The sequence below is a fragment of the Anabrus simplex genome, chromosome 2, assembly GCF_040414725.1.
Source record: "Anabrus simplex isolate iqAnaSimp1 chromosome 2, ASM4041472v1, whole genome shotgun sequence".
NCBI classification, from domain to species: domain Eukaryota; kingdom Metazoa; phylum Arthropoda; class Insecta; order Orthoptera; family Tettigoniidae; genus Anabrus; species Anabrus simplex.
The window spans coordinates 656099185-656126724 of record NC_090266.1 but is presented as its reverse complement, the minus strand read 5'-3'; the positions used below and the strand labels follow the sequence as shown (position 1 = coordinate 656126724).

The window sequence follows — 27540 nt, the reverse complement described above, 5'->3', positions numbered from 1 at the left end:
AATACAGTATAACTCTCTTTAAAACATAGTCCATTATAAGCATTTATATGTTAGGCTACAGTAAATATTTAAGTGAAGCAAGTCGAAGGAAAAAAACGGTTGTCCGTGCACATGTTTAGCTAAACTGTTAATGACCGGGCGAGTTGGCCATGCGCGTAGAGGCGCGCGGCTGTGAGCTTGCATCTGGGAGATAGTAGGTTCGAATTCCACTATCGGCAGCCCTGAAAATGGTTTTCCGTGGTTTCCCATTTTCACACCAGGCAAATGCTGGGGCTGTACCTTAATTAAGGCCACGGCTGCTTCCTTCCAACTCCTAGGCCTTTCCTATCCATTCGTCGCCATAAGACCTATCTGTGTCGGTGCGACGTTAAGCCCATAGCAAAAAAAAAAAAAAAAGAACCTGCTATGATGCAATAATTAAGAGTTTTCCAGTGATCTTTCATTATCTGTATAAAATCTATGATGAGCTATCAGAGCGAGATGGAAAGCGAATATACGTTGTAGTAGATTGCATTAAATAAAACTGTATTTATCACGTAACAATGAAACTGACCAACAAGGAATTCTCAAATGTCACAGGACAGTGAAAGAATGACTTTGCAAAGACGAAGGGAGTCATCTTTCACCAAATTTACTGTGCAGGTTCATGTATATTACTCAGTATACATAGCAATCAATAGTGAAGAAGCTGTTCATTACCCTACAGAATTTCTAAATTCTTTACATCCTTCCGACTTGCCACCACATAAGGTGATTTTGAAAGTGGGGGTGCCTATTATATTGTTCCATAATCTACACCCACCAATGTTATGCAATGGGACATGATTGGTAGTGAAAAAGTTTGAAAAACTGAAGTTACTAATTTAACTGGGTGTGGCAGAGGTGAAATGATCTTAATACCTGCAATCCCTACAAAACCTTCAGATTACTGGTCGAATTGGTCATGCGGTTAGGATCATGCAGCTGTGAGCTTGCATCCGGGAGATAGAGGGGTTGAACCCCACTGTCGGCAGGCCGGAAGATGGTTTTTTGTAGTTTACCATTTTCACACCAGACAAATGCTGGGGCTGTACCTTAATTAAGGCCATGGCCGCTTCCTTCCCACTCCTAAGCCTTTCCTATCCCATTGTTGCCATAAAACCTATCTGTGTCGGTGTGATGTAAAGCAAGTTGTAAAAAAAAAAAAAAAAAACAACCTTGAAATTTGCCTTTTGATTCCAAATTAGTCCAATTTCTAATGAGACTCTGCTTTGGCATGACAATAAACAAGGCATGGCTGGAGATGATCTCAGTAGAGAATGTTTTTCTTATGTACAGCTTTATGTGTCCCTTTCGCATGTTACATGAAAACAAAATCTTCTCATGTTCATCACCGGAGGGAAAACGACTTATGTCGTATACACGGAAATCTTATAAGTCCTCGATTAAAAGTAGCCTACTGTGCAGGGTGTTAGTAAGAGTGTAAACTGGAGTGAATGCATTTAAAATTGTCATAGATAAAAACCATAAGTACCCAAAAAATAATTATTGTAACATGTAGTTTTTTTTCTTCTTGCATTTCTGAACCGAGATAATTAATTATACTAGAGGCTGATGTATGATTCTGGAGGCCTATATCCATATCCAGTCCACTGGCTATCTATAGATCTAAATGCGATTTTTGGCTACACTGAACGCTGTACAAAAATCCTTATTGATATTTGCATGCGGTTTACTGAGGTTTTGACCTATTATTAGATGTTGTAGGGCCTAATGCTGCTTCTCTGCAAGGTTAACATTATCTATGATTGTTCTGTGTACCTTGTATTTTTATGATCAAATATTTTCTTACTCAGTGAAGTCTGCAGTTCCCCTTTCTTGCTTCTGTAATACATAACCTCAGTGTTTGCCCATTTTTTGAAATATAAAGCTCTGATTCATTTTCAACATTCAAACCAATTTCTATTCCATTTGTACAACACTTTCATAGATTAGAACAGGGTGTTAGTAACATGCATTTAAGATTGTCATAGATAAAGACCATACATACCCAAAAAAATCACTATTGTAACATGTTGTCAAGTTTTTTTGGGGGGGGGGGGGGGCGTCGACCTATAGAAATATTTTACCCGTAGTTGGTGGGTTACCATATAAATAAAAATTTGACTCGTAGCTTCTACACTAATATTTATTAATTTGAATAACCACTTACACACAAGTATACTGTTACACTCGTTAGCGCTCTCTCTTATTCTCTCTGTTTACTCACACAGAACACCAGTTACAGGCTAAGACAGTTACAGGGCACAGTTCACATGCACTGTACACTATCACTTGTACACTCAAAATCTTTAGTGTATCATCACCGAAAATATTTATTTCAGGCAAGAAATCAGTACAGCCCTCAGAACCACCCAGTACCTGCTTACACATTCTCTCTCATTGGCCACAACCATTAGACGCGTTAACACATGCACACATCTGAAGGGTGAGAGGAGGTGGAGAAAACGAAGTACGAGGATATCTAGCATGAATGAAACACACGTGGAGGGAAAGGTACTTGCTTGCCCATCTGCCCACACATCCCACTGGCTCAACAATGAAGGGAGAGGGGAATGAAAGGACGAACCACATGGCTCCTTCGAGGCAACAGACGTAATGTGTATGTCAACTCATTGAGGGTCAAATTCTCCAGTTTCTTTGTAATTCTTGTGTGCAAAGTCTGACTGAAATGTTAGCGATCTCGACTATGACTTCATTATCATATGGCATAGCGCGCAACCACTGTAAGAAAGAATTACCCTTATTTTTTGTCAATATAGGCCCTGTTAACTACTACTACTACTACTACTACTACTACTACTACTACTACTACTACTACTACTTTTTATCCTGAAAAACCAAAGTAAAAATAACCTGGCATTAAATATAAGGCGTGTTTTTTAAGTAAGGTCCGTTTGAAAATAAGTACACAACGAAAGGTTATTTTTTAAAAAAAGTAAATTTATTTTCAGAAAGTATATACTTCACTCTATTTTTCGACATAGTTGCCAAGTTTGTTCAAACACTTATCATACCTCTTAACCAATTTTAAAATACCCTCTTCATAGAAACTTGCTGCCTGCTCTGATAACCAAGAGTTCACTGCCATTTTCACGTCGTCGTCATCATTGTAATGGTTGCCACTGAGGTGATGTTTGAGGTGGAGGAACAGATGGTAATCGCTCGGTGCAAGATCAGGACTGTAGGGTGGGTGGTCTAAAACTTCCCAGCCAAAACTGTCCAATAAATCGCGGGTCTGACCTGCAGTGTGAGGTCATGCATTGTCATGGAGAAGGACAATTCCCTTTGTCAGCATGCCGCATCTTTTGTTTTGAATTGCTCTGTGTAGCTTTCTCAGGGTTTGGCAGTATGCTTCTGCATTGATAGTGGTTCCTCATTGCATGAAGTCGACCAACAAAACACCATGCCTATCCCAAAACACCGATGCCATGATTTTGCGCTGGGACAGAGTCTGTTTGGCCTTCACCTTTACAGGCGAGTGTGTGTGTCGCCGTTCCATGCTCTGTTGCTTTGAATTGGGCGCGATATGCGAAACCCATGTTTCGTCTCCAGTTACGATCTGACTCAAGAAGCCATCACCTTCTTCGTCATAACAAGTCAAGAACTTCATCACACACTCAAATCTTTGGTTTTGGTGGTCCTCTGTTAGGAGTTTCAGGACCCAACGGGAGCACAGTTTCCTAAACTTTAGATGTTCAGAAACAATGTTGTAAAGCACTGATCTCGACATGTCAGGAAATTCGTTTGAGAGCCCTGTTATTGTGAAGCGCCTGTTTTCACGAATCTTCGCTTCAACTGAAGCCACAAAATCATCTGTAATCAAAGAAGGGCGACCGGAGTCGTCCTCATCATGGACGTTGTCACGGCCATCTTTGAATTGTCGTACCCACTTACACACTTCGCTTTCGCTCATAACAGTATCATCGTACACTTCGCAAATCTGTCGATGAATTTCTGCAGCAGACAGGTTCCTTGCTGACAAAAACCGTATCACTGACCGAACCTCACATGCGGCGGGCGAGTTGATGGTCTTAAACATTTTGAAAGCACAGAACAGACCCATACAGGTTAGCTACAGAGCTGAAACTGAGCACGGTTGTTCCCGAGGCATGCCGGTACACGATGCACGTGCTCATTGCGATATGCGCGTGAACTACTAGCGTCTACAACAAAACGGACCTTACTTAAAAAACACGCTTCGTATTTATGATTATCAGAGACACAAGGGGGTTTGGAAAACCGTTCCTATGAAGTTATTGTCAGCGCTCATCAAACCATTATATGCCATATATTGGGGTGGGATTACGTCCTGCACACTTTATCACAATTAAATTAGAGTTAATTACTTGTTTTCCTTGATTAGGAAAAGCTAGTATAGCCAGAATGTTTAACCATAGAAATATCTTAATCAATTGCCAAAAAAATGGAGTTTGGAGTGATTTCTGAGTACACAACGTCACAAGCCACACCTCCTGGAGGACAAACACATGTGATGTTGCCTTGGTTACTTCTTCTTCATCCTCAGGGTTGGCAAAAATCGTAGCCCAAACGTTATGTGTTTCCTTTTCCACCTGGAATTCTTGTGATCGTGTTTGTACCCTACGGCAGTTCACTCGTAACTCAGTGCAAAATGTCTGCGGGCAGACACATCACATGCGCGCAATTATCTCACAAGTCTATACATGGTACATGGTTCACATTCAAACATTAGTCTTCTACCTACGTCCCATGTCACTCCTCTGCTGTGTTCCTTCTCACCGCTTTTCTGGACTATCCATATCTGCCGTCAGTTCACTCATAACAACAGGTCAGGAACAGCTTATATAGGATACGTTCTTCCTTGGGGTCATATATCTTTCTGAGGAGCAACAGTAATTACAAATCTCTTATCAGCTGTTCCCTATTTAGGCATTAATTTAGTGCAATGAGTTTGGGGTGGATTTGCTGTTGATAATGCCACTCTTACTCGATTCTTTACCTTCCATTTTGTTCTATCATTTGTTCTAGCTGTAATAGTTATAATTCATCTCTTATTTCTTCATCAAACAGGATCAAATAACCCTTTAGGTCTCAACAGAAATTCAGATAAAATCCCATTCCATCCTTACTTCTCCTTCAAAGATATTTTTGGTTTTATCATTATAGTAGCCATTTTACTATTACTAACTCTTTTTGACCTAGGTCCCCAGATAGAAAAAGTAGGGAGAATACTGTCTGTGAGTGGGGTAGCTTCATCTTACGGAGCTGCTGAGGAAACAGTAAAGTGTTACAAAGCTCTGTCTGAACATTTCCTAATGTATCAGATGATCAGATTCAAAGTTCTAAAGATCGTTCAGTGTATAAAGGTCTCTATTTGTAAATTTGTTCACATGAGTTTGTGTTTAATCTAGCACTAATAAGTGATGTTTTTTATGAAGTTAGAATAATGAAATTAGAATAATGAATGAGTTATTGCAGAAAGATTCTACTAGTCTGATTAGTGCTCCTCAGCGCTGTCATTCACAGGAGCTCTTAGACTGAGCTCAAAAGGAACTGGCTTGCTTTTGTCTGCCAACTTTATATAAGGAGATGAAATATTCTAGAATGCTACGGGAGCTAGATACATCTAGGAACCTCTCAAAACAGAAGCCTCCAGGTTTTTCGCTCTTCTAATTTCCATCCCAGTCTCATGCTGCCACGATGAGGGGCCAGCATTGCGCTAGGCTTGTCCACGAGTGGTATATTTGAGGAGGAAGCGGGCGGGCCATACGAATGATGTCACTAGCCCACCCAAAGTCGCACATTGGAATGGCGGATGCTATAACCATTGAAGTATCAACTACTGGCAAATGACCTAGGTCCCCAAATAGAAAAAAGTAGGGAGAATACTGTCTGTGAGTGGGGTAGCTTCATCTTACGGAGCTGCTGAGGAAACAGTAAAGTGTTACAAAGCTCTGTATGATTTCCTAAAGGCATCAGATGATCAGAATCACAGTTCTAAAGATCGTTCATTGTATAAAGGTCTCTATCCGTAAATTTGTTCACATGAGTTTGTGTTTAATCTAGCACTAATATGTGATGTTTTTTATGAAGTTAGAATAATGAATGAGTTATTGCAGAAAGATTCTACTAGTCTGACTGATGCCTTTAGAATAATTCATAGAAAGAAAAAATGAGAGAATGCCCTGTAAAATATATGAGGGAAGCTGAAATTGGCATACAAAATGGAGATTTTGGTGATGTTCCATTTAAAAGAATTCCATCTTCTGTGATGAAAAAAAAATTGGGATACATTTCTCCAGAGTCTGTCTGAGAAACTGAAATATAGATTGCAACAATTTCCTCCAACTGTAATACCCAGAGTGAGGGTGCCAATACATCAGAGTTCAAAGCACTGATTGAACAGTAATGGAAGCTCATTACATGGCCAGTAGAAATAGATATTCCATGGTTTGAGGGAGAGAACAAATATGCATAACTATGTGAAAGTTTCTGCATGTCATTCGACATGGCTCATGACGACTTTAGGGATTTCATAGACAGTAATGGTAAATGTGTGAAAAAACAGTTTGGATAAAGCGAGAATGGCGACAACATTGCCAATAACTAGCATTGACTGTTAGAGAGGATTTAGCACTTCAAATGTCACCATGACACCATCCAAGAAGTAATTTGTGTAGTTTGATGTTCATCAACTTATTAGTTGCCATGAGTTTTGTGGGATTCAACACCTTGTGTACAAGAATGGTTGCTGAAGCATAGAACTGCTGATGACACAAGAATCAGACAGTATCAGTTTCAAGAAAGTGGTAGATAAAAGGCTTTTTGGAAGCTCTTTTGACAGTGATTAAATTTTATTACTGTTTGTAAGTAATTTTTCATATATATTTTTATCATGTATGTTATTTTATATTATTTAGAACTATATTATAGGTCAGTTTAGTTGGTATTATTATTATTATTATTATTATTATTATTATTATTATTATTATTATTATTATTATTATTATTATTATTATTAAACACATTCTCTAGAAAATTAGTAAGATGTCCAATAACTTATAGACAGTGCTATTGCCAAATATGCCTTAAAATGGAAACCAGTTTCAACCAACAAAATTATTTTAAATAACTGATCAACTCTTAAGTTAAAATAACACAACAAAATAATTCTAATGTTTTGTATAGCTGCAGTGAACAGTTTTCTTGCCGTTCTGTATTTGATTTTTCTTAAAATATACAGTGGTATATTGAGACAATTAAATACTTAGAACTAATTTTCCTTTCTTAATTTGCAGAAATCCCTGCTAAGTAACCCATTACATGCTCATTGATCTTTAATTTGTTACTTCACGAGTGAGTCGGAAACATATTTCTGGTACTACGGCAACCCTGTTTCAGTTAATGTCATAAAAGTCATAGTCAGCTAAACATGAAGATATTCTGAATTCAGTTTGCTTCAAAGTCCATTAACATCTTGATAATGTCCTCCAAAGTGTTCAACTAATCATTTTATTGATGTCTTTGGTGCCTTCCTAGGATAGTGTGAATTGATTCCTTATCAGCAAGCTGCATATCCTTACTGCTGTAGGTTATACTTTCTAAATCATTTACTGTATCACTTCATCACTTCTTCAGTCAAGAGTCAGTCTTAACAACAAATCATAAAAATATATATTTTGAATGTAGTTAAATCCATTCTGGAAATAATTTGATACTGAAACACACAATTATTTTAGTTATTCTTCTCCTTAATCAGATACTTTGAAAAAGAAAGTTCCATGTATAGATTTGAAATATGGTTATTAGCCCCATGAACTTATGTAAATTTGAAGGTTGTCCAATAATCAGCATTGTTGTTGCTGCTGCTCTTGTTGCATAGAGCCAATGTTAGATCCCGCAAAGCAATGGTGAGCATCATCATTGTGTACTTGTGTCTTTAGAACAATAACAGAAAAGAAGAGCCCATGGTTTAAAAGACAGAAATCATCCTTATGTTTGTCTGAAGTTAATAGAGGAATTAGTGGAAAGACATCTGAAGAATGGCCAGTAGTATGATTTGCAGCCCTAGCTCTTAACTCTGTAAAGTTGTCGTGGCAATTGCTTAGATGCTCCAAGCTACAGTGATCAGTCTGGACAAAACATTATGAAGTATGCTTCAAGAATAAGTGTTGAAACATAAAATTCAGAGGTGAATACTTTAAGCATTTTGTTTCAGAGTTTTTTTTTTAAAGGAAAACTAGCAGTTATCATTGAATTTACGTGAAAAGTTTGTTATAATGGAAACCATTTCTCTCAAGTTTCAGCTCAGTTAATTTATAGCTGTGAGGTTCTTCAGTCTGTCAAAACTAATTTAGTATAACATAAATTTAGAAAATACCTGAAAAAGAAAACATTCATTAACAGATAATACCTGAAAACAATATCATTAATTAAAAGCAGAATGACAGGTCTCGTTCTTGAATGATCATCATCAGACTCATTCAAATCACACTTATATTTGCCAGGCTGAGTAGCTCAGATGCTTGAGATGCTGGCCTTCTGTCCCCAACTTGGCATGCTTGATCCTTGCTGTGTCCGGTGGTATTTGAAGGTGCTCAAATACGTCAGCCTCATATCGGTAGCTTTACTGGCAAATAAAAGAACTCTTGCAGGAAAAAATTCTGACACCTCCATGTCTCCTAAAACCATCAAAAAGTAGTTAGTGGGATGTAAAAAGCAATCTGATTATTATTTTAATTAAAAAATAAATTATGAATTGATGAATTTTATTAAGAAATGTAAAACACACTGAGTGTTTGCATAAATCTGCACTTTGTACTCAGTGTTGACATGACATCCCTCTAGTACAAAATTTTCTATGGCCCAGTACCTGATTTATGTCTGCATGGAGCTCTGACCACACTTAATTGCATCACAGCTCATAAATCACACAATGGTCAACTTGAATGAAGTGTAATAAAATTATTCTTTGTTCAGCTCTGTATGATGGTGGCCTCCTTATACATTATTTATCACCTATCAGGAGTTTCCTTCTCCATACATATTTGGTATTACTAATGTCAATTACAGCATATCTATACACATCTTATAGTCTCTTATGGATCTCTGAACCTTTGATTATTCCTTACATCTATCCTGTTCCTACATATCCGAAAGAAAAATATTATGAATGCTTGCAAACATTCTTTTGCATGTGAAATCCTAGGATGAACAAATACACAAATTTTACACTGGTGGTGCTGGTGGTGGTGCTGGTGGTGGTGCTGGTGGTGGTAGTAGTAGTTTTAGTAGTAGTTGTTGTTTTTGTTGTTGCTTTTACATCACACCAGCCCAGACAGGTCTTATGGTGATGATGGGATAGGACTAGGCTAAGACTGGGCAGAAAGCAACAGCCCCTTGGTTTGGTTGGCAGGCTCTTCTGAGAATCTGCAATCTTTTACCTTGGAGGCTGAAAAGGGATGTAAGGAGTTTGATATAGAAATTAGCATTTTGAGTATGAAAGTCATGTCAGTTAATAGAAACCTACGAGGGCTGGGCTGAGAGGCTCAGACAGTAGAAGTACTGGCCTTCTGAGCCTGAGTTGGAGGGTTCAATACTCGCTCAGTACGGTGGTATTTAAAGGTGCTCAAATATGCCAGCTTCATGTGGTTAGATATACTGGCACATAAAGGAGCTCTTGCAGGACAAATTTCTGGCCTTTTGGCATCTCTGAAAACCGTAAATCCAGTATTATTGTGAAGAGTTAAGACAATCACAACAGCGCTACTACATACCTGATATAAATGCAACTTTCCAGGGCCAAATAAAAATCTATTCTTTGGAAATGTGTAGGAATGTGGCAGTACTATGTCCACAGTTACAGACATAACAAAAAAAATTTAGAGCCTGGGATTTGAACCTGTCTGTGCAGGACGTTGGTTTGTAATTTAGCGGTGCGTGCTTTTGCTGTCTAAGCAAGTGTAAGGCCTGGTAATCAGTGGTAAGTTCACAGTGTATACAGTATCTGTTCGTAGACTTAATGTTCACTTCCCATTGTAATGTAAATGTTATTTGCAGCTGTGATCATTTCATGAATTCAGTTGAGTTTCTGTCACTGAATTACCATCTGTATTGTCGAGCTTAAACCCAAACATATCGTTGTACTGGTCCTGTACAGAAACAGAGGCCGATATTTTTTAAGTTATCTATAAACTACAGGTTGCATAAAACTAAATTATAAGGGGCTGATGGACCACTCTATGTAGTAAATATGGTTTCTGCTGTGTGCAATATCTAATTGCTTTTCTCTTTTGTAAATTTATACTGAGGAGTTGGTTGTGCGGTTAGGGCTGTGGAGCTGTGAGCTTGCATTGGGGAGATAGCAGGTTCGGAACTCACCGTCGACAGCCCTGAAGATGGTTTACCATGGTTCCCCGTTTTCACATCAGGCAAATGCTAGGGTTGTACCTTAAATAACTCCACAGCCACTTCCTTTCTACTCCTAGCCATTTCCTATCTCATTGTCGCCATTGTTGTATATTTATATTCACAAGATTTCTGTCTCATGCTGAAATATCTCTTAATTTATAGATCTTAATCTCATTACAGTTTGATTTTATAAAATGTGTGTATTTTGCCTATCTGATAAGAGGAAATTTTACAAAGTTGTCTTTATATTCAGTGGTCTAAAATGAACCAACTAATTTTGAATTGTCACATATTCTGAGTTTCCAACACCAGAGTGATAGTTGATGTATTGATTGATATAAGGGAAAACAGTATCTAGGTTTCATTATAAATTTAGTTGTTACAGACTCTCTGCAGTTCCCAAGTTTCTTTAGTGGAATATATATATATATCATCTTTAATGTAATCCTAAAGGGTAATTCCATAGCACAATATTTGATGACGTGGTAGTCACCTGCAAAGTGCCGCATTGTGGGGTCCACTGTGACAAATTCAACAGTTGGGTTATTACTGTACATAAGCATCCTGTTCTCATAATCTGTAGATAATCTAAAGTTTCTCTAAGGACTTCTTCTTCCTGACCTTTTCCAAATAACTCGGGGTTGGAACTATGTCTAGATTAAGCCCAGTCTTACCTCCGGCTGCCCTTCCTGACACCAATCCAATGTGGATGAATATATGGATACATGTTTCTTTGGTGGTTTTTAATGCAATGTGTTGCATGTAGATGTGTATTGAGATGAACTCAAACACCCAGCCCCAGAGCTAGAGGAATTAACCAGACACAGTTAAAATCCCTTGCCCAGTCAAGAATCAAACGAGGGTCCTCAGAATCAAAGACCAGCACACTGACCATTCAGCCAATGAGCCGGCCTAAAGTTACTCTAAGTACTAAGTATATAAATTCCATGTTGAAATGATAGTAAAATGTGTTCAGCATACCATAAACTACTGTTATTCTTAAGAGATGGCAAAATGCCAGAATTTTGCCCTGAAAACAGGTTCTGTAACATGTCTGTAAATTTATTTTATTGGGCTGTCACGTTCAAACATTTAAATGTCACCTTACTGCATTAGAACTCTACCTTACAAGCTCAATCTGCACTGCACAGTTATTTCTCACTCACACATAGGAAACAAGATCATCCAGATAGCATTTTGTCAAAACACTTTTTTTAAAAACTGGATATTGCATTCAGTATCATTAGTGACATCTTGCAACTTTATTTGCAATCTTATTAGTTTCCCTTTACACTGATACCATTCAGGTATAACAAACCTGAAATGTGTGCCCATTCTAAATCAATTGAATAATTTTGAAAGATCTTTATGTTCGTATTTTAAGATTTCAAGGCCTGGAGTACTGAATTCACATTCTTTTCCAATTTGTGAGTTTTCACTCCAGTAATGAGACATCATGTAAAATTTAGTTCCCTTCTTATTTTTCCTTTTTTTTAATTACTTCCAGTGTAATTTCAGCAGTAGTATTTATTTATTTCCTCCAGTTAATGTGATCAAAATTGTTAAGCCTACACATGTATGCTCTTCTGCATGTGTTCACTGCTGTATTCTAGCAAGTCATTGTTTTCAAAGAACACACTTTCATTTTTCAGGTATATGTTCTGTACCATTCTGTGTTATGTACATGATAATAAGCACTATTTGGTCTATTCAACAATGTTTCACCAACTTACACACCAGGTATGATAGATTGAAAAAGTAATTCCTGGTTATGGTATGAATGCCATTAACTTTCAAATAAAGTAAATTGTAGTTTCCCCTGATGTAAACAAAACTGAAACAACATTAATGGCAATGCTCTCTTTTAGCCAGTGTGTGAGAGGTTGTGGTGCACCACAGGTTTGGAAGAGAATCAAGGCTGCCGAACAAAACACATGCCATGGGCTGATGGAACTACGTGCAGCAAGGGAAAATGGTGTCAGCGAGGAGTCTGTGTGCCAAGAGACAGATATGCCTTGATGCCAGTGAATGGTAGTTGGGGACCATGGCAAAAGTTAGTTATTATTGTATAATCCTGCTTTATTATTTTTGTCTTCTATTTTTATTATTATACTCTTCAACATTCTTTGAAACACATTTGTCCCCGATTCTTAAAATTTCATTAATGGAATGCCTAACTTAATTAATTTTCAATCTTTTAAATAAATGTTTGGTGCAATGTAAAAATTATCATCTTAGTTGTGTAGTTACCAAGTTCTATGAAACATTGGTATTTAATTTATATGATAATTTGTACTCTCTTGTCACCAAGTTCCATGAAATTACTTACTCTTTGTCTTCTACGTGAACATTTTCCCTCATTTTTGAGTCTTGCCATAGTAAACAAGCCACTGACTCTTAGAAATAACTTAAGCTGAAATTCTTTCAGGGAGTAGTTTATTCTTGAAAGTCAGAAATTTGTACAGTACTCAAGATCTAAGTACAGTGAATTCACCAAAACACATTGCATTTTAATACTGCTGCCAAAAATAGAAAGCCTAGATTCCAGTACCATAATAAATAAAGACATATATTTATGAATGCTTGATCAGATCATAATATTTTTACATTGTCTTTTCATGTCAGCATTATACCAGGCGGCCCGCGAGCGCCGTACTTTCTTCTTAAAAATGTCCCACATGCACTGGTGTTGCATGGGATGCCTAATCACTTGTTTTTGAAGCAGCGCTACAACGTGCTGTATTTTGCATGTTGTGAAACAAATAGCAGTCATCTTACTGCACACATTCCATAACAGGGTGCATTTGAAAATATGCTAAAGATACAGCTAAGAAAATTTAATAACTTATTAAGTTATACACATGCAGATATTCCACTCTAATAAAAGAGTTGTTTGTATGAAACAAAAACTAATAATGTTTGGCAAACTGCTTGTGCAGAAGGCAGACGTCTGTTTGTAATATTTGGAAACTCCTGGGCATACCATCTGCAAGCTTCGGCTGCATTCTAACCAGATTCTCCATAGATTAAAATGATATCTGTGTATTCATCGTTGCTGAACACACCAACCATTGCCGATATGCAGATGGAAAATATAGTGCTGCTGTGCTATATACCTGCCTAGTACTATGCGGTTGTAAACGAGGTTTACTTATGCAAGGGGTTGCACGGATAGCGCTGAAGAACATGCTGTGAGCAACCGTCCTATCGTTATTTCTTCATATTCTGATGTAACCTGCCTGCTGGTAGTAGTGCCCCTGTGAAAATCTGTTAGTAGGCATCCTATTCATTATTTGTTCATGCAGTGCATTTCTAAGTAGAAAGTACGGCGCTTGCGAGCCGCCTGGTAGATGATACCAGTATTATATGATATCAATGTATGAATATTTGAGTATGAAAATATGTTTTTGAGATTCTGCACTCTCCTTGCTGCCATTCTAACTGGATTTCCATATAAAATAAAATGTATATAAGTAAGAATTATTCTGACAGTGAAATGGACCGTTTTTTTTTTTTTTTTTTTTTTGCAATGCTAAAATCAAATCAAATGTACAGTGTTAAAATAATTGATGCTAGTTATTCTTTTTCAAACTTTGATCATAAGTACTTGTCTGACAAAAGCTATTCTTGTGAAAGATAAATATTTAAAGAAGTATTTTTGTAAAGAAGCCTTATGCTAAGTACATTAGAATCTCGATTATCCTTTTTAATGAAGGGGAGGGGAAGAATGGATAATCAGGAAAGGCAGATAATCCATTTGACTTGTTCTTACCTTATTTTGATATTCTTTTAAAGAAGTCTGTAACTTTCTTCTGAACTTCACTACAGGCTATACCTTTTTTTCTGATGTCCCTTCAAATTCTACACAATAAAATAATGTCCCAGAATGAAGTGTCACCTTTTTGCTCCATGAACTAACTACATGAGGGTTTCTGCAGATTCAAGTTTAGTTTGTAGAGGAATACAGGTTTGAGGTGGTAGCTTCTTCCTCGCCGCTGTCATTATTATCACACAACATAACAGCATCACATGCAGGATCAGCAATAATGTTGTCAAACCAAGGCCTGAATAAAGGTTGAATTTGCCCTAGGCTAACATGCTTATAACACCCTCCCCTAACTCAAAGTATAATGATAAATGCAGATGACTAAAATTCAGTATTTCTGTTTGTTTTACATTGATTATAGTCACATTATAGTAAATTATAGTGTTAATTTTTCCTTTCATAATGCATGTACTAAACTAATAATAAACATGAAGTACAATGAAATACACAACTTCCATTCAGCAAGTTCCTGGATTTGTGTGATAGATGAGAAAGTTACAAAAATGTACATAGATTTAACATGAATTCCTTTCATTTAAAATTGTCATTGAAATGTTTTAGTTCACGATTTTAATTCGTCACGTCACATCATGAATATTTTTTTCTTGCTTAAGATGAAGCAATATTTTTCTATATCATCACTGAAAATCAAATTATTCAGGAAAATGCTCTCAATATCTAAATAAACATGCAAGAGTTCCAAAGTTTTTCTTAATGCAAAATTGACAGCGAGTCATTTTTTAATCTCTTGAACTTTTCACTACTACAGTTAGTAACTGCCATACTAAGGAAAATGAGCAGAATAATCTCATCATTCAGATGATGATGATGTTGCTTGTTGTTTTAAGGGGCCTAACATCGAAGGTCATCGAAGGGAAATCATCATCACAAGGCTTTAATAATGCCAAGAGTTCCTTAGCTTCGGATCACTTTTCTTTTTATGCTGCCAGATGGACAGACTAATTCAGGAAAAACCTCGCCAAAATCCGTGTTATACTTCTGGAGTTGATTCACTTTGGCTCATATTCAATCATTTGTCATGTGCAGTAAAACCCATTTAAGGTGTCTGAGGTGACCAGATGACAAAAATCCACAAATTGGTCTTTAAGAGGGGTGGTCCTCTTAAAGGGGAAAGTCTTCTACTACTACTGCTACAGTACACACAAGGCTTGTGCATAATTACAACTACACTACTGTACAGTACTATAATGAACAATACAGTACAGTATTTAGAACTTTATTTACTAATTATATCAGATGTAATCTACAGTACATGTACAAGAACAGTACATCAAGAATTCTCCTTCATGTATTCCATTATTGAAATCCCTTGACACAAGTGTGGATAAACCACTTGAACACAGCATCTATTACAGCCTCACATGGTTGCGAAAGTCTGTTCCTTGAGTCTTTATTTGCATTCTCCACCCATTTCTTGATTTGCAACTGCATTTTGAATGTGAATTTGGCTTTTTCCGCGTTAAAATGATTCACTAAACCACGTTGCGAACGTCCTTTTTCACTTTCTTTAATCATAGAAATTCTTTCTTCTAGAGAAAGAACATGCATTTTTCTCTTTGACATGATGATGTGCTCTCAGTTTGAAAATAGAACAGTCACTAGTGCATTCCTTTAGCATTTTAATACATAGTACAGTAGCTTATTACCTACTCCCACATACATACAAGAGAAGAGCAGGTTACTCATAGTCAGTGGTCAATGACCTTAAGCTAAGGGTTTAATATAAAGCAGCTGCAGGTCATGCTCTTACAAGGGAGATTTTTTCAAGCAGCCTTGAGTCAGTATATAGCATATGAGGGGTGGGGGTGAAAGTACAGTACTGATAGGATGAATGCATAGAATTACAGAGTGATGCAGGAAAAACGATTGTCACCACCGCTTACTTGTTCATGCAGTTTCCTGTATTTCTGAGAAAATAGAATTGATCCTATACAAGTGGTTTGCAACTTGGGGTTGTGAGACAAATGTAGTCATCTTCAAGGGATACATAAGACATTTTAAGTTTAAAATTAGTGGTTGTTGGTCTGGAAAAGGGGTGGTCATCTTAAAAAAGTGAAAATACATTGGTCTTATGAGAATTTAACTCCATGCTGGATAAAAGTGGTCACTAGTAGGGGTGGTTTTCTTGAAGGAGTGATCTTCTGGAGAAATATATATTATATTAATTAGCATAAAAATCCAAATTGATCATGTAGCTGTTTTTTAAATACTTTTTCTATACAAGTTGCTTTGCTTCACACTGACATAGATAGGTCTTATGGTGTTGATGGGAGAGGAAAGGGCTAGAAGTGGAAAGGAAGTGGCCATGGCCTTAATTAAGGTACAGCCTCAGCATTTTCCTGCTGTGAAAATGAGAAACCACAGAAAACCATCTGCAGGGCTGCCAACAGTTGGGCTTGAATGCAAGCTCACAGCTACATGAAGTTGTTTATTTTCTGTCTGGCTCCCTGGGTGAATTGTTGGTGTAGTGGTCTTTGGATCACAGAGCCCTGGGTTTGATTCCTGGCTGGGCTGGGGATTTTATCTTAGATGGTCAATTCTCCTGCCTTGGAGCCTGAGTGTTTGTGCTGTCCCCAACATCCATGTAAGTCATACAACAAACACAACACTATCCTTCACCACAATAACACAGTTTCTCATACACAGAAGATGCCATCCACCTTGGTCGGAGGGTATGTCTTACAAGGGCTGCATCTGGCTAACAATATTTATTTGTTTACTTTCTTAGGCAAACGACACATTCTTAACTGAAACAGAAGGGAATGCAAACAACGAACTGAATATTGACTGATGGGTATGGTACTAGTAAAGTGGAATGGTGGAGGGTATACAGACAGGAGGCAGTGTTGCCAAAATGTCCACTGCTGAGTTTTGACTCTGCTTCTCCACAGTTAAAGGTTAACAGAATTTTTTCACAATTTCTGGGGACAAATGCAAACACAAGAGTAGCTGAGAGTAGCTACTGATAAGGCTGTGTAAGAGTAGGAACAGAATATAATTTTTATTCAGTCCTTAAGTATGTTACATACAATAGATATTGTCAAAAAATAACACCACAATACACATGCACAGATTAATAACAATACAGTATGTAATTCCAATATATAAGAAACTCATTAATTTCAAAGTATTCCTACACTAAGTAAAAGGAATGCTTGAATAATCACTTCTTAAGCTTATTTCTGAATATATCAGGTGGTAGTTTCTTCAGATTTGATGTCAGTTTATTAAATATCTTCAAATGAGCAATGAAATGGCTGGAACCCTTCTTTTGTAACCTATAGCAATGTACATTGACTTAGCTGACTGGGTACTGTATTTATGAACATCACTTCTGAGCTTGATTTTGTCTGTTTCTGCATTTATTTTAAGAAGTACATTATAAATATATGTGTTCACAACAGTCATGACAGAGAGCTTAATAAAAAGAGCCATCATAGGAGATTTTGTTACAATACATAATGCCTTTTACTGGCAATTTCAGAAAATTGGCTTCAGTTTAACCACAGTAGACTTCCTTAGTGATAAATACTGTGAAAAATGCAAAGTAGGCATTTTATAAGATATTTACTCGAAATATTATCTTTGATAGCTCTCAAGTGATATGCTACATTTGATAGTTTACTTGAAATAATGTCTATGTGAGCATTCCAGTTCAAGTTTGGACTTAAATGTATTCCCTATAATTTCACATGTTGATTATAATGATTTAATTGATTTTTATTTAAATTAAATATAATTGACTGTCAAGGAACCCTCAGAAGTGCGAGGTCACGAGCGGCCAATGGTATTGAACGCGTTTGAAGCCTCATCTATCGTTTACCTCACATGCGCAATATTGGCTGCTGATGGCAAGAAGGGGTGGAACTGTAGGTATCCAAAAGTGAATAAAGCATGAGGCTATGAGACGCAGTTTAATGGCACAGTCGAAACATACATCACAACAGTGCTGTACAGCTCACAGCATTGGTATAAACAAGTGCAATGGCAGTCATAAACAAAGAAAACTTTGTCTCATATCTACAGTAACAGTTACAGATGTTGACATTCCATTAGAAAGGAGCAAAAATATTTCACAGAGTGAGAAGGAAGTGCCAGATGATATATTGGCATTTTTGCAAACATGAGTCAGTGGAATGTATAGTGTCGTATCCTCTCGACTATGTGGACAATGCACATGCAGATTGTACTGATGGTGATACAGGTGAAAGTGATATAGAAATAGATATCCAGGCATGTAGTTCATCATCCATGTCGAAGCTACAACTCCCGGCTCCAGTGAAGCATAGTAAACAATCGTTGTCCAGTAAGTGGGTACAAGACGCAATTATGTACATGAATAACAATCCACAACATAGTAAAAAAGCTATTACTAACAGATTTCAAATAAGTCTGCAGTAATATGACCGTATGGTGCATTAGAAAAACTGTAGTATTTCAAGGGAGGACAAGGTGAACATGTTAAAAAGATTGTTTGCACGATTCAAGGATGCTCGAGACAAGTTACACGATGTGCATGATAGTGATCTACTATGTTATGGGCATTAGATTGTGCAGGACACAGGTTACAGTGACTTCAAGGGATGTAGTGGATGGTTGCACAATTTAAAATGGAGCTACAGCACTGGGCGACGCAGAATAACGAGATTCCAAACAAGGCGGCAACTTAACGATGCACAGCAAACTGCAGAATCGGCTCAAGCATTTGTAGATGAGGTAAAAATCCTTATCCCATCATTTAGTGTGGAATTCACTTTCAACACCGACCAATCAGTATTTGACGAAGAAATGCATACAAAAGGCACCCTGGCAGTTGGAGGTAACAAAAGAGTTATAACATGAGCAACGAACGTCGATGTCCTAACGCATGCATATACAATTATGCCTACTGTTAGTCTGGATGGCAAATTGGTTGGAAAGTTATTTATTGTGCTGCAAGAAGTTGGAGATTGTCTGCCTCCTACGATTCTATCGCGTGTCATGGACCCAGCAAGGACATTAGGGAACTTTTAAGTCACAGCAAGTAAGAGTGGGGAAATGGGCTTACCAGAACTACATCTATGGTATGAACACTGCTTTTGACCCATAGTTGGTGAAAATAACTTGCTGTAGCTTGACTCATGGTCTGCCTATAAAAATCATACTGTGTTAGAGAAAATCATCCTCCCTGGAAAGTATGTGACATTGCAATTCATACCACCTGGAACCACGGGACAAATTCAATCTCTGGATGTCTGTTTCTTTCCTGCCTACAAAACATACTATCACATCATCTGCAGCTATGCCATAAAAGGTAGCCAGTTTCACAATAAACAATAAACTGCACTTCAGACTGGTTCACATTTGGTTGCATGCCATCACTTTCCATCAGTTCTCGTCACCACGTTATATCAACATGATTATCTATACATTCTGTATGAGTGGATACCTAGCTCATCTTGTAAACAATTTATAACTCCCAAGGCGTTCACCTTTGATTTTCCTGGCACCAAATTTTGTGATCATTTTTCATTCGGTGCTCATGGTACAAGTTACAGGTTTGTTTTGAACATTTTTGTGAATGTCAATCAAGTCCATTTTGTGAAGTGTAACACATAAATTCCATAGAAGGTTGATCTCTGCACCGCCCGGACTCTCAATTGCTATCACCCTCCTATGCACATTGTGCGTCATTAGCAGCTAATATTGTTTCTTGTCTCAATTGTTACTAAAGCACCTCCAAATGCCCCACACTAGACATTGCACCTGCGATCTCACTCTCATGAGGGTTCCTTGTGAGTCCTTCTATCATTTACTCTGAGTTTATTCACAGAGAACCACTCAGCTGTCATGTTCAAAGTTTGCTTACATTCCACATTGAGCTCTTCAACTATCTTAGCACCGGGCAAGTTGGCCGTGCGGTTTGAGGTGCGCGGCTGTGAGCTTGCATCCGGGAGATAGTGGGTTCGAATCCCACTGTCGGCAGCCCTGAAGATGGTTTTCTGTGGTTTCCCATTTTCACACCAGGAAAATGCTAGGGTTGTACCTTAATTAAGGTCACGGCCGCCTCCTTCCAACTCCTAGGCCTTTTCTAACCCATCGTCGCCATAAGACCTATCTGTGTCGGTGCAACGTAAAGCCATGAGCAAAAAAGAAAAAAAGCAACTATCTTAGACTCATTTAAAAATGTAGTATCATTTCCATATAAAACTGAACAAGCATTAGACCCTATATTATCAGGTAAGCCATTTATTAGCACAAGAAATGGTAAAGGACCTAGGACAGAGCTTTGTCCATGTTGCATATGAAGTTCAGTTGATCAAACTCCTCCCAATTCAACCACTTAGTTTTGATTGCTCATATAGGAAACCATAATGTTCAGCTGTTCTTACTTAACACCATAGTAATTGTCCGACTTGTTGGCTGAATGGTCAGCATACTGGCCTTCGGTTCAGAGGGTCCCGGGTTCGATTCCCGGTCAGGTCGGGGATTTTAACCTTCATTGGTTAATTCCAATGGCCCGGGGGCTGGGGGCTTGTGCTGTTCCCAAGATCCCTGCAACTCACACACCACACATAACACTATCCTCCACCACAATAACACGCAGTTAACTACACATGGTAGATGCTGCCCACCCTCATCGGAGGGTCTGCCTTACAAGGGCTGCACTCAGCTAGAAATAGCCACATGAAATTATTATTATACCATAGTAATTCAATTTTAAAATTAAAACTGAATGGGAGACACAGTCAAAGGCTTTTCTAAAACCACACAGAGTAACCTGACCAAATTTCTTGTTTTCTAAAACTGAAATTATGAGGGATTCTGTTGCTTCAGCAGTTGATTTACCTTTGTGATAGCCAAACTGGTTCTTACATAGAAGGCTAAGATTCAAAATAAAATACTAATTGTTTTGTCATTACAAATGCTAAAATTTTACCCAAAATAGGAATAACTGAAACTGCTCAAAAACTACTGGGGCCATTACCTTTGTGAAAACAGCATATTTCTGGCTACAAGGGAAAACCCCATTCCTTAAACAATCACTTTATACTAACAGTGAGAGGTTTCAAAATATATGGAATTATAGTTTTGAGGACGTTATTTGGCACACCATATACATCTTTACCAGGTGTATGCATAAGTTTTTGCCAGTTTTTATGGTAAAGAAAACATGTGATTTTCAAGGGAAATTTATTTTTTGTTTATTCAAAATATTGGCCATCGGCTTCTAAACACTTCACCCATCTTTCAGGTAAGTTATGAGTACCATGCCAGAAAAACTGCTTGTCTTTTGTGGCAAACCATTCATCAAGCCATTTTCCAACTTCCTCAAAATTGCTGAAGTGCTGCTCTGCGAGCGCATGCCCATTGATGCGAAGACGTGATAGTTAGATGGCGCGAGGTTGGAGCAGTACGACGGATGCAGAAGTATGCCCCATCCAAGCGATTTCAAGGTGCCTTTCACTGATTTTGCTATATAAGATGGCACATTGTTGTGTAACAAAATCACTTTGCCATGTCTTCTGGCCCATTCCGTTCGTCTTTCAATCAATGCGTGATTTAAATTAATCAGTTGTTGGTGATAGCGTTGTGCTTTAATGGTTTTGCCAGGTTTCAGGAGTTCACAATACACAATACCGCTCTGGTCCTACCAGACACAAAGCATGGTCTTCTTGACAAAGTGATTTGGCCTCGGTGTTGAAGGACTGGCTTCGCCAGGTGACGGCCATGATTTTCTCCATTTTGAGTTTTCAAAATAAGTCCATTTTTCATCAGTCGTCACAATTCGGTATAGACATTATTTTCTTTCATGGCGTTGAAGCAGCATTTCACAAGCGACTTTGCGATTTTCCATTTGCCGTTCATTCAAATCAGGACCCATTTACCTAGTTTATTGATCTTCCCCATTGCTCATAAATGTCTACTGATTGTTTCTTGTGACACTTTTAATGCTTGTGCCAATTGCTGTTGAGTTTGAGTTGGGTCATCATCCAGTAACGCCTGCAATTGCTTGTCTTTGCACTTTTGTGGTCTACCAGAGCACGCACTGTCTTTCACATTGAAATCGCCGCATTTAAACTGCTGAAACCATGTCTCGCATGTTCTAATCACTGGAGTGTGTTCACCCTTTGTTTCTACCAGCAAACGATGACTTTCCACAGCATTTTTCTTTTAATGAAATAATAAAAGCAATGCGTTCTGTAAATGTTCTTTTTCAGGCACAAATGTCGACATGATCACTGAACGATACAACACAGATACTAGTGTTTGGCAGACTCATCTTGTGTGTGTTGGTAGGTTAATGTCAAGTGAACAAACTTACGTATGTATCAAAATAATACGTTGTGTATTGTTCACTGGCACCATCTTTTAGTGAAACCGGAAAAGACTTATGCATACACCTGGTACTGTCAGAATATTTTAAAGTACCCAGTATACACTTTACTTAAATTTGTCACTATGTTACATACTATGTCCTGCTCAGGAACAACTATTCTGCTGTTGATGAGGTAGCTCAATGCATCCTTATCAGTGGCAGGAATATTGTCATAATTATTATTTATAGATTGAATAAAGTATTTATTGAATTCATCTTGGATAATCTCTACTTTGGACCGCTACATTGAACACTCTTATTGCTCTCTCTGTTGATTACTTCCCATTCTGCTCTACTTTTATTACATGTACTTTCAATGTAACATTCATTAGCTTCCTGTTTTGCTGCCATTATAGCTTGTTTATACTAAGTCCTTGTATTTGTGTTTAAATCAGTTGTGGTGTGCTGTTGTATCTTAAATGTTGAGCATCCAGTATCAACAAAAACAATAACAATATGCATATCCTCTTTCTAGAGGAGCAACTAACACTAGTGCATTGACCAAGTTTTGTAACAGTACAGGGTGTAACCTCATGCTTTAAACTTAACAAAGGTAATGACCATTTGGTAACTATTCAACAATATTACATTAAGCGTAACTTGGCCTATTCAAATGATCATGATACCTGCCCCTTATTTATAGCCTGTAGGTGAAAATGGGAAACTATGGAGCATTATCTTCAAGATGGCCAGCAGTGGAATTCAAACTACTCACCACCCGACTGCAGGAAACTCGCCGGAATAGTGTCACTGAGAGTTGTGCCATGCTGCTCGGGTTGGCCAGCCTCTTAATAAATAATACCATTATGTGAACACAACTGCCTGGCAGCATAGCTGAATGGTTAGGGTACTAGCCTTCCATCTTTGAGGCTCCAGGTTCGATTTCCCTCCGGGCCAGGTATTATTACATTAACAAGTGCATTTCTGTGGCTCAGGGGCTGGGTGTTTCTGTCATCTTAATCACTTATACGCAGCACACAACAAGACGTGACACTCATCACCACCACCTTAATGCACAGCATTTCTCTTCTAATGGTTGGAGTCACGAAAGGCATGTGGCCATAAACTCTGCAAAATCTCCTACAACCCCTCATCCCACAGGAAAAACTGGATAAAATGATGTCTAATAGAAACAATTCCAGTGGCATCACTGCTTGCTTCTCATCTAGGCAGTCCACATCTGATTCCAGGGCCAATACATGTGGGATTTACAAAAGTAAATGTCATATCCTATGAGTCAAATTCCACGTAAAAATTGAGGTCTCATGGTTTATAATCACAAAAGTAAAGGTCATGGGAAGCTCTAAGCATAGTTAACCTTTTTAGTAGAAAAAATGAGAACACTATGGCAAAGTATTTTTGTACCTTTTATGGAGTGACACACTTGACCAGAATGGTCATTTTTTGGTACACATAGCTAGAGCAGGTGTTCAAAATGTCCACCATTGGTGGTAATACATGCTCAGCACTTTTGAAGAAAATTCTCTTGAACCTGCCTCGGTACCTCGTGGTTTTGACTGATGTCCTGAGCAGCTTGCAAGACATGTTCCAAGAACTCTTGTAGGATTTGCACTTCTCTGTGATGCACGTTAAATTTCATGTACCCACAAAAGGAGTAATTTAAGGGATTTAGATGAGGGCATCTTGCCGGCCAGCTGATAGGGCCCAAACACTCAATCCATTGCTGCAGAGGATAGGTGGCGTCCAGGAGGTGGTGCACTGATTTGTTAATGGTTGGGGGCACTCCATCCTGTTGGAACCACATGTACTGTTAGGTATGGAGTTGAACATCCTCTAGTAGTAGTGGTAGAGTGCCTTCCAGGAACTGTAGATAAGACAGTCAGTCTATGAGGTAATACCGCAGGTCCTATGATAATGCCTCCCCACACCCCTGCCCAAAGGTTAATGGAAAACCGAACCTGGTGGTGGGAATGTCTCATACCATGGGAACTGTTCTCCTACAACACGTGTGTTGTGAAAATTGAAGATGTCACTCCTCATAAATGAGGCCTCATCTGTAAACAAAATATGATTCATGAAGTCTTCGGGTTGATGATAGACCCGTTCATATAAGGCCATGCGCGGTGCATAATCTCTCTCTGATAGGTGCTGAATACCCTGGAGGTGGTACGGATATTGTTGGTCTTCCCGTAATTATCGCAGGATAATCCAATGGAACACTCCTACCATGCTGCAATGTGGTGAGTACTCCTGCTAGTGTCCTCTGCAATATATTCTAGTGTGCCGCCCTCTGCACAAAGATCATGTCACGGCTCACCAGCTTCACACCTGGGCATGACATTCCCAGTGTCACTATTCTCTTATAGCTTGTACAAGACAGCTTCTTACTAGAAGAGATGAGAATGAAGTGAAGCTGTTGACCTAGAGAGCTCAGACTCTGGACTAGGATAGACAACCTCTCACTAGAAGAGATGAGAATGAAGTGAAACTGTCGACCTAGAGAGGTCAGACTATCAACTAGGATAGACAACCTCTCACTAGTAAAGACAAGAATGAAGTGAAGCAATTGACCTAAAATAGACAACCTCTCCCTGGAAGAGATGGGAATGTAGTGAAGTTATTGACAAAGAGAGGTCATGTTATTAGACTAGTATAGACAATCTCTGACTCGAAGGGACGAAATGAAGTTCTGATAAAGTGTGGGCAGGTGCAGTTCTCCACAACACTAGTTTATTTCTTCTTTCTGCATTCCTTAGAACTAAACTGGAAGTGAGAGGAAAGAACATTCATCCTGAACGAACGTCGGCTAATGTGGACATCATTCCCAGCCAGTCGTCTGCTTTCTGTCCTACTTAGACTTCCTATACTTGTCTGGGAAGATTTTAAGATTGTAGGAGGATTGGTATGTACATTTAGCTCACCTCCAATGGGGAAGTACCTAAAAAGGGCTATGCCACTTCGGGACGAGGATACAAATTTACTTTTGCAAAAAATGTTGCAAACTGTGGGCAGGGAAGACTTGGGAGTGAGGAGATGAGCTGTTTGACTAAGCGGTATGCTCCAAGCTGTTAGAAGGTCATTAGTAGACAAGAATGCTTGAAGTAAGAAAACTCATAATATGAAGTTAAAGTTGGAATATAAAAAAACAGAGTGAGGTAAATATTTGTTTATAGGGTGAGGAATTAGAGACTGGAATAATTTACCAAGGGAAAACTTCAATAAATTTCCAGCTTCTCTGAAATGAGGAGAATCATTTCAAAACATATTACATGCACTCAAGGTTTGATGCGGTTTCTCTTTAGCGCTGTTGAGTTAGGTCAGTTCATTTTGTATTCTTTCCCACAGGAATTTAGTGCTGAAAAGCATGATTTGGATCAAATCGTATTATGTGCACCACGGCTAATGGTTCAAAACATATTATGTTCATGATATGATCTGCGCACTTAATACAATTTAAAAAATGATTTAAGAAAGGTGTAGGTAATCAAGTGATAGGCAGTTTGCCACCTGGGCCATAGCCCTAAATGCAGATCTGTAGAAACTGTTTGAATGATAGATATTAATGTAGGAAAGATCAATTCAATTGAATTGAAGAGGTAAGTTGGGACAAATATTTGTTTATTGGAAGAGGAATTAGGGTCTGTAATTTATCAAGGAAGATGTTTGATAAATTTCCCAGCCCTTCAGTGTACATCTCCGCAGCTGCACAAGCATTCCATCCTACTTTGCTGTAAATTAAACCTACAGCAGTCATGCCTCTCACAAGGACCATTTTATGCCACAAATCAAAATTCTATTACATAGTGCTTGTAGTTGACGAAAGAAGATTTAACAGAGATGGAAATTAATACGTATTCATTAGTTTATTAAATTAAGTAACAAATATACATCTTAATATTAATTTGGAAACAATATACTGAACCCTTGAACGTACCATTCCATCGTTGGTCGTCTGCCTCAGCTGCTTCGGTAAAGCAATATTGTACTCTTGGATCTTGGGGTTGTTCCGAGTTTTTCTTTTTTCTGTCACTTCATCAACCAAACGATAGGGTTCAGAGGAGAGCATAACTACTTCAAATGAGGAGCAAAAATGTGCTTACTAAAATATTTATTCAATTTAAATCATGATAATTTATTTATTAAATAGGCAAGAAACGTCACTTATTTTCACAACATGTTTTAACGCAGTCACAATGCATAACGTGAGTGGTAAAGTTTTATTGAAATTGTTTATTATTGTCTTTCAAAGAATGGAAATGTAGTGTAACATTTGTAGACAGCAAAAACCAGAAAAGAATTTTAAAAACCTGAAAATTGGGCAACATTGATCCAAATGATAACTGAGATTTAACCCACACGATCCGTGGAAAATCTGACCTTCAACAAGTAGATTCCAGACTTATATTTTTAAGGTTATCCACCAGCCGACTATCCTATCGAATATTGGAACACCCCCCCGACTGGATCCTTAATCGAACCAAATCGGCTATCAGTTGCTTTGAATAGGTTGCAAAATATTACTTGAAAGCATGGTGTTCATTACAAGTTAACAGCAATTGTCAAAATCAAAAATAAAATTCCACCCTGTATTGTCATCTCTTGACACCCTTAAGTTACAGAGGAATCCCGATGCTGAAACATGCATCACCCCAAAGAGATGTTCAGAAGGAACCAACAACACTTGATCCGATGGCATCTTACGTAGCATCGTTCTGAAGGAACAAAACTGCGAAATGCAAGAAAACATAAATTCATTATGCATTTAGAAGAACTACCAAACACTGAAGTTAAAGAAAAGTGATAAATCACTTGAAAATGTTCTTACTAAACCAACTTTCAGGTTATGAAACAGTTACATCGTTACATTCGTTAACATACAAGTCCACAATATAAAACAAACAAAAAGAAATCTTTCCAATTTTCTATAACTATGAATACAATT

At 38.0% G+C, this 27540-nt stretch overlaps 1 protein-coding gene across 3 annotated transcripts in view; it reads left to right on the top strand.

Annotated features, from left to right (window-relative positions):
* The window catches only part of LOC136864326 (A disintegrin and metalloproteinase with thrombospondin motifs 4), a 644921-nt gene that overhangs the window by 462295 nt on the left and 155086 nt on the right, over positions 1-27540 (top strand). For all 3 annotated transcript variants that reach the window (XM_067141158.2, XM_067141157.2, XM_067141159.2), the window contains exon 12: positions 12300-12484. In XM_067141158.2, coding sequence (XP_066997259.2) covers positions 12300-12484 — 185 coding nt within the window. The remainder of the gene's footprint in view (positions 1-12299; positions 12485-27540) is intronic.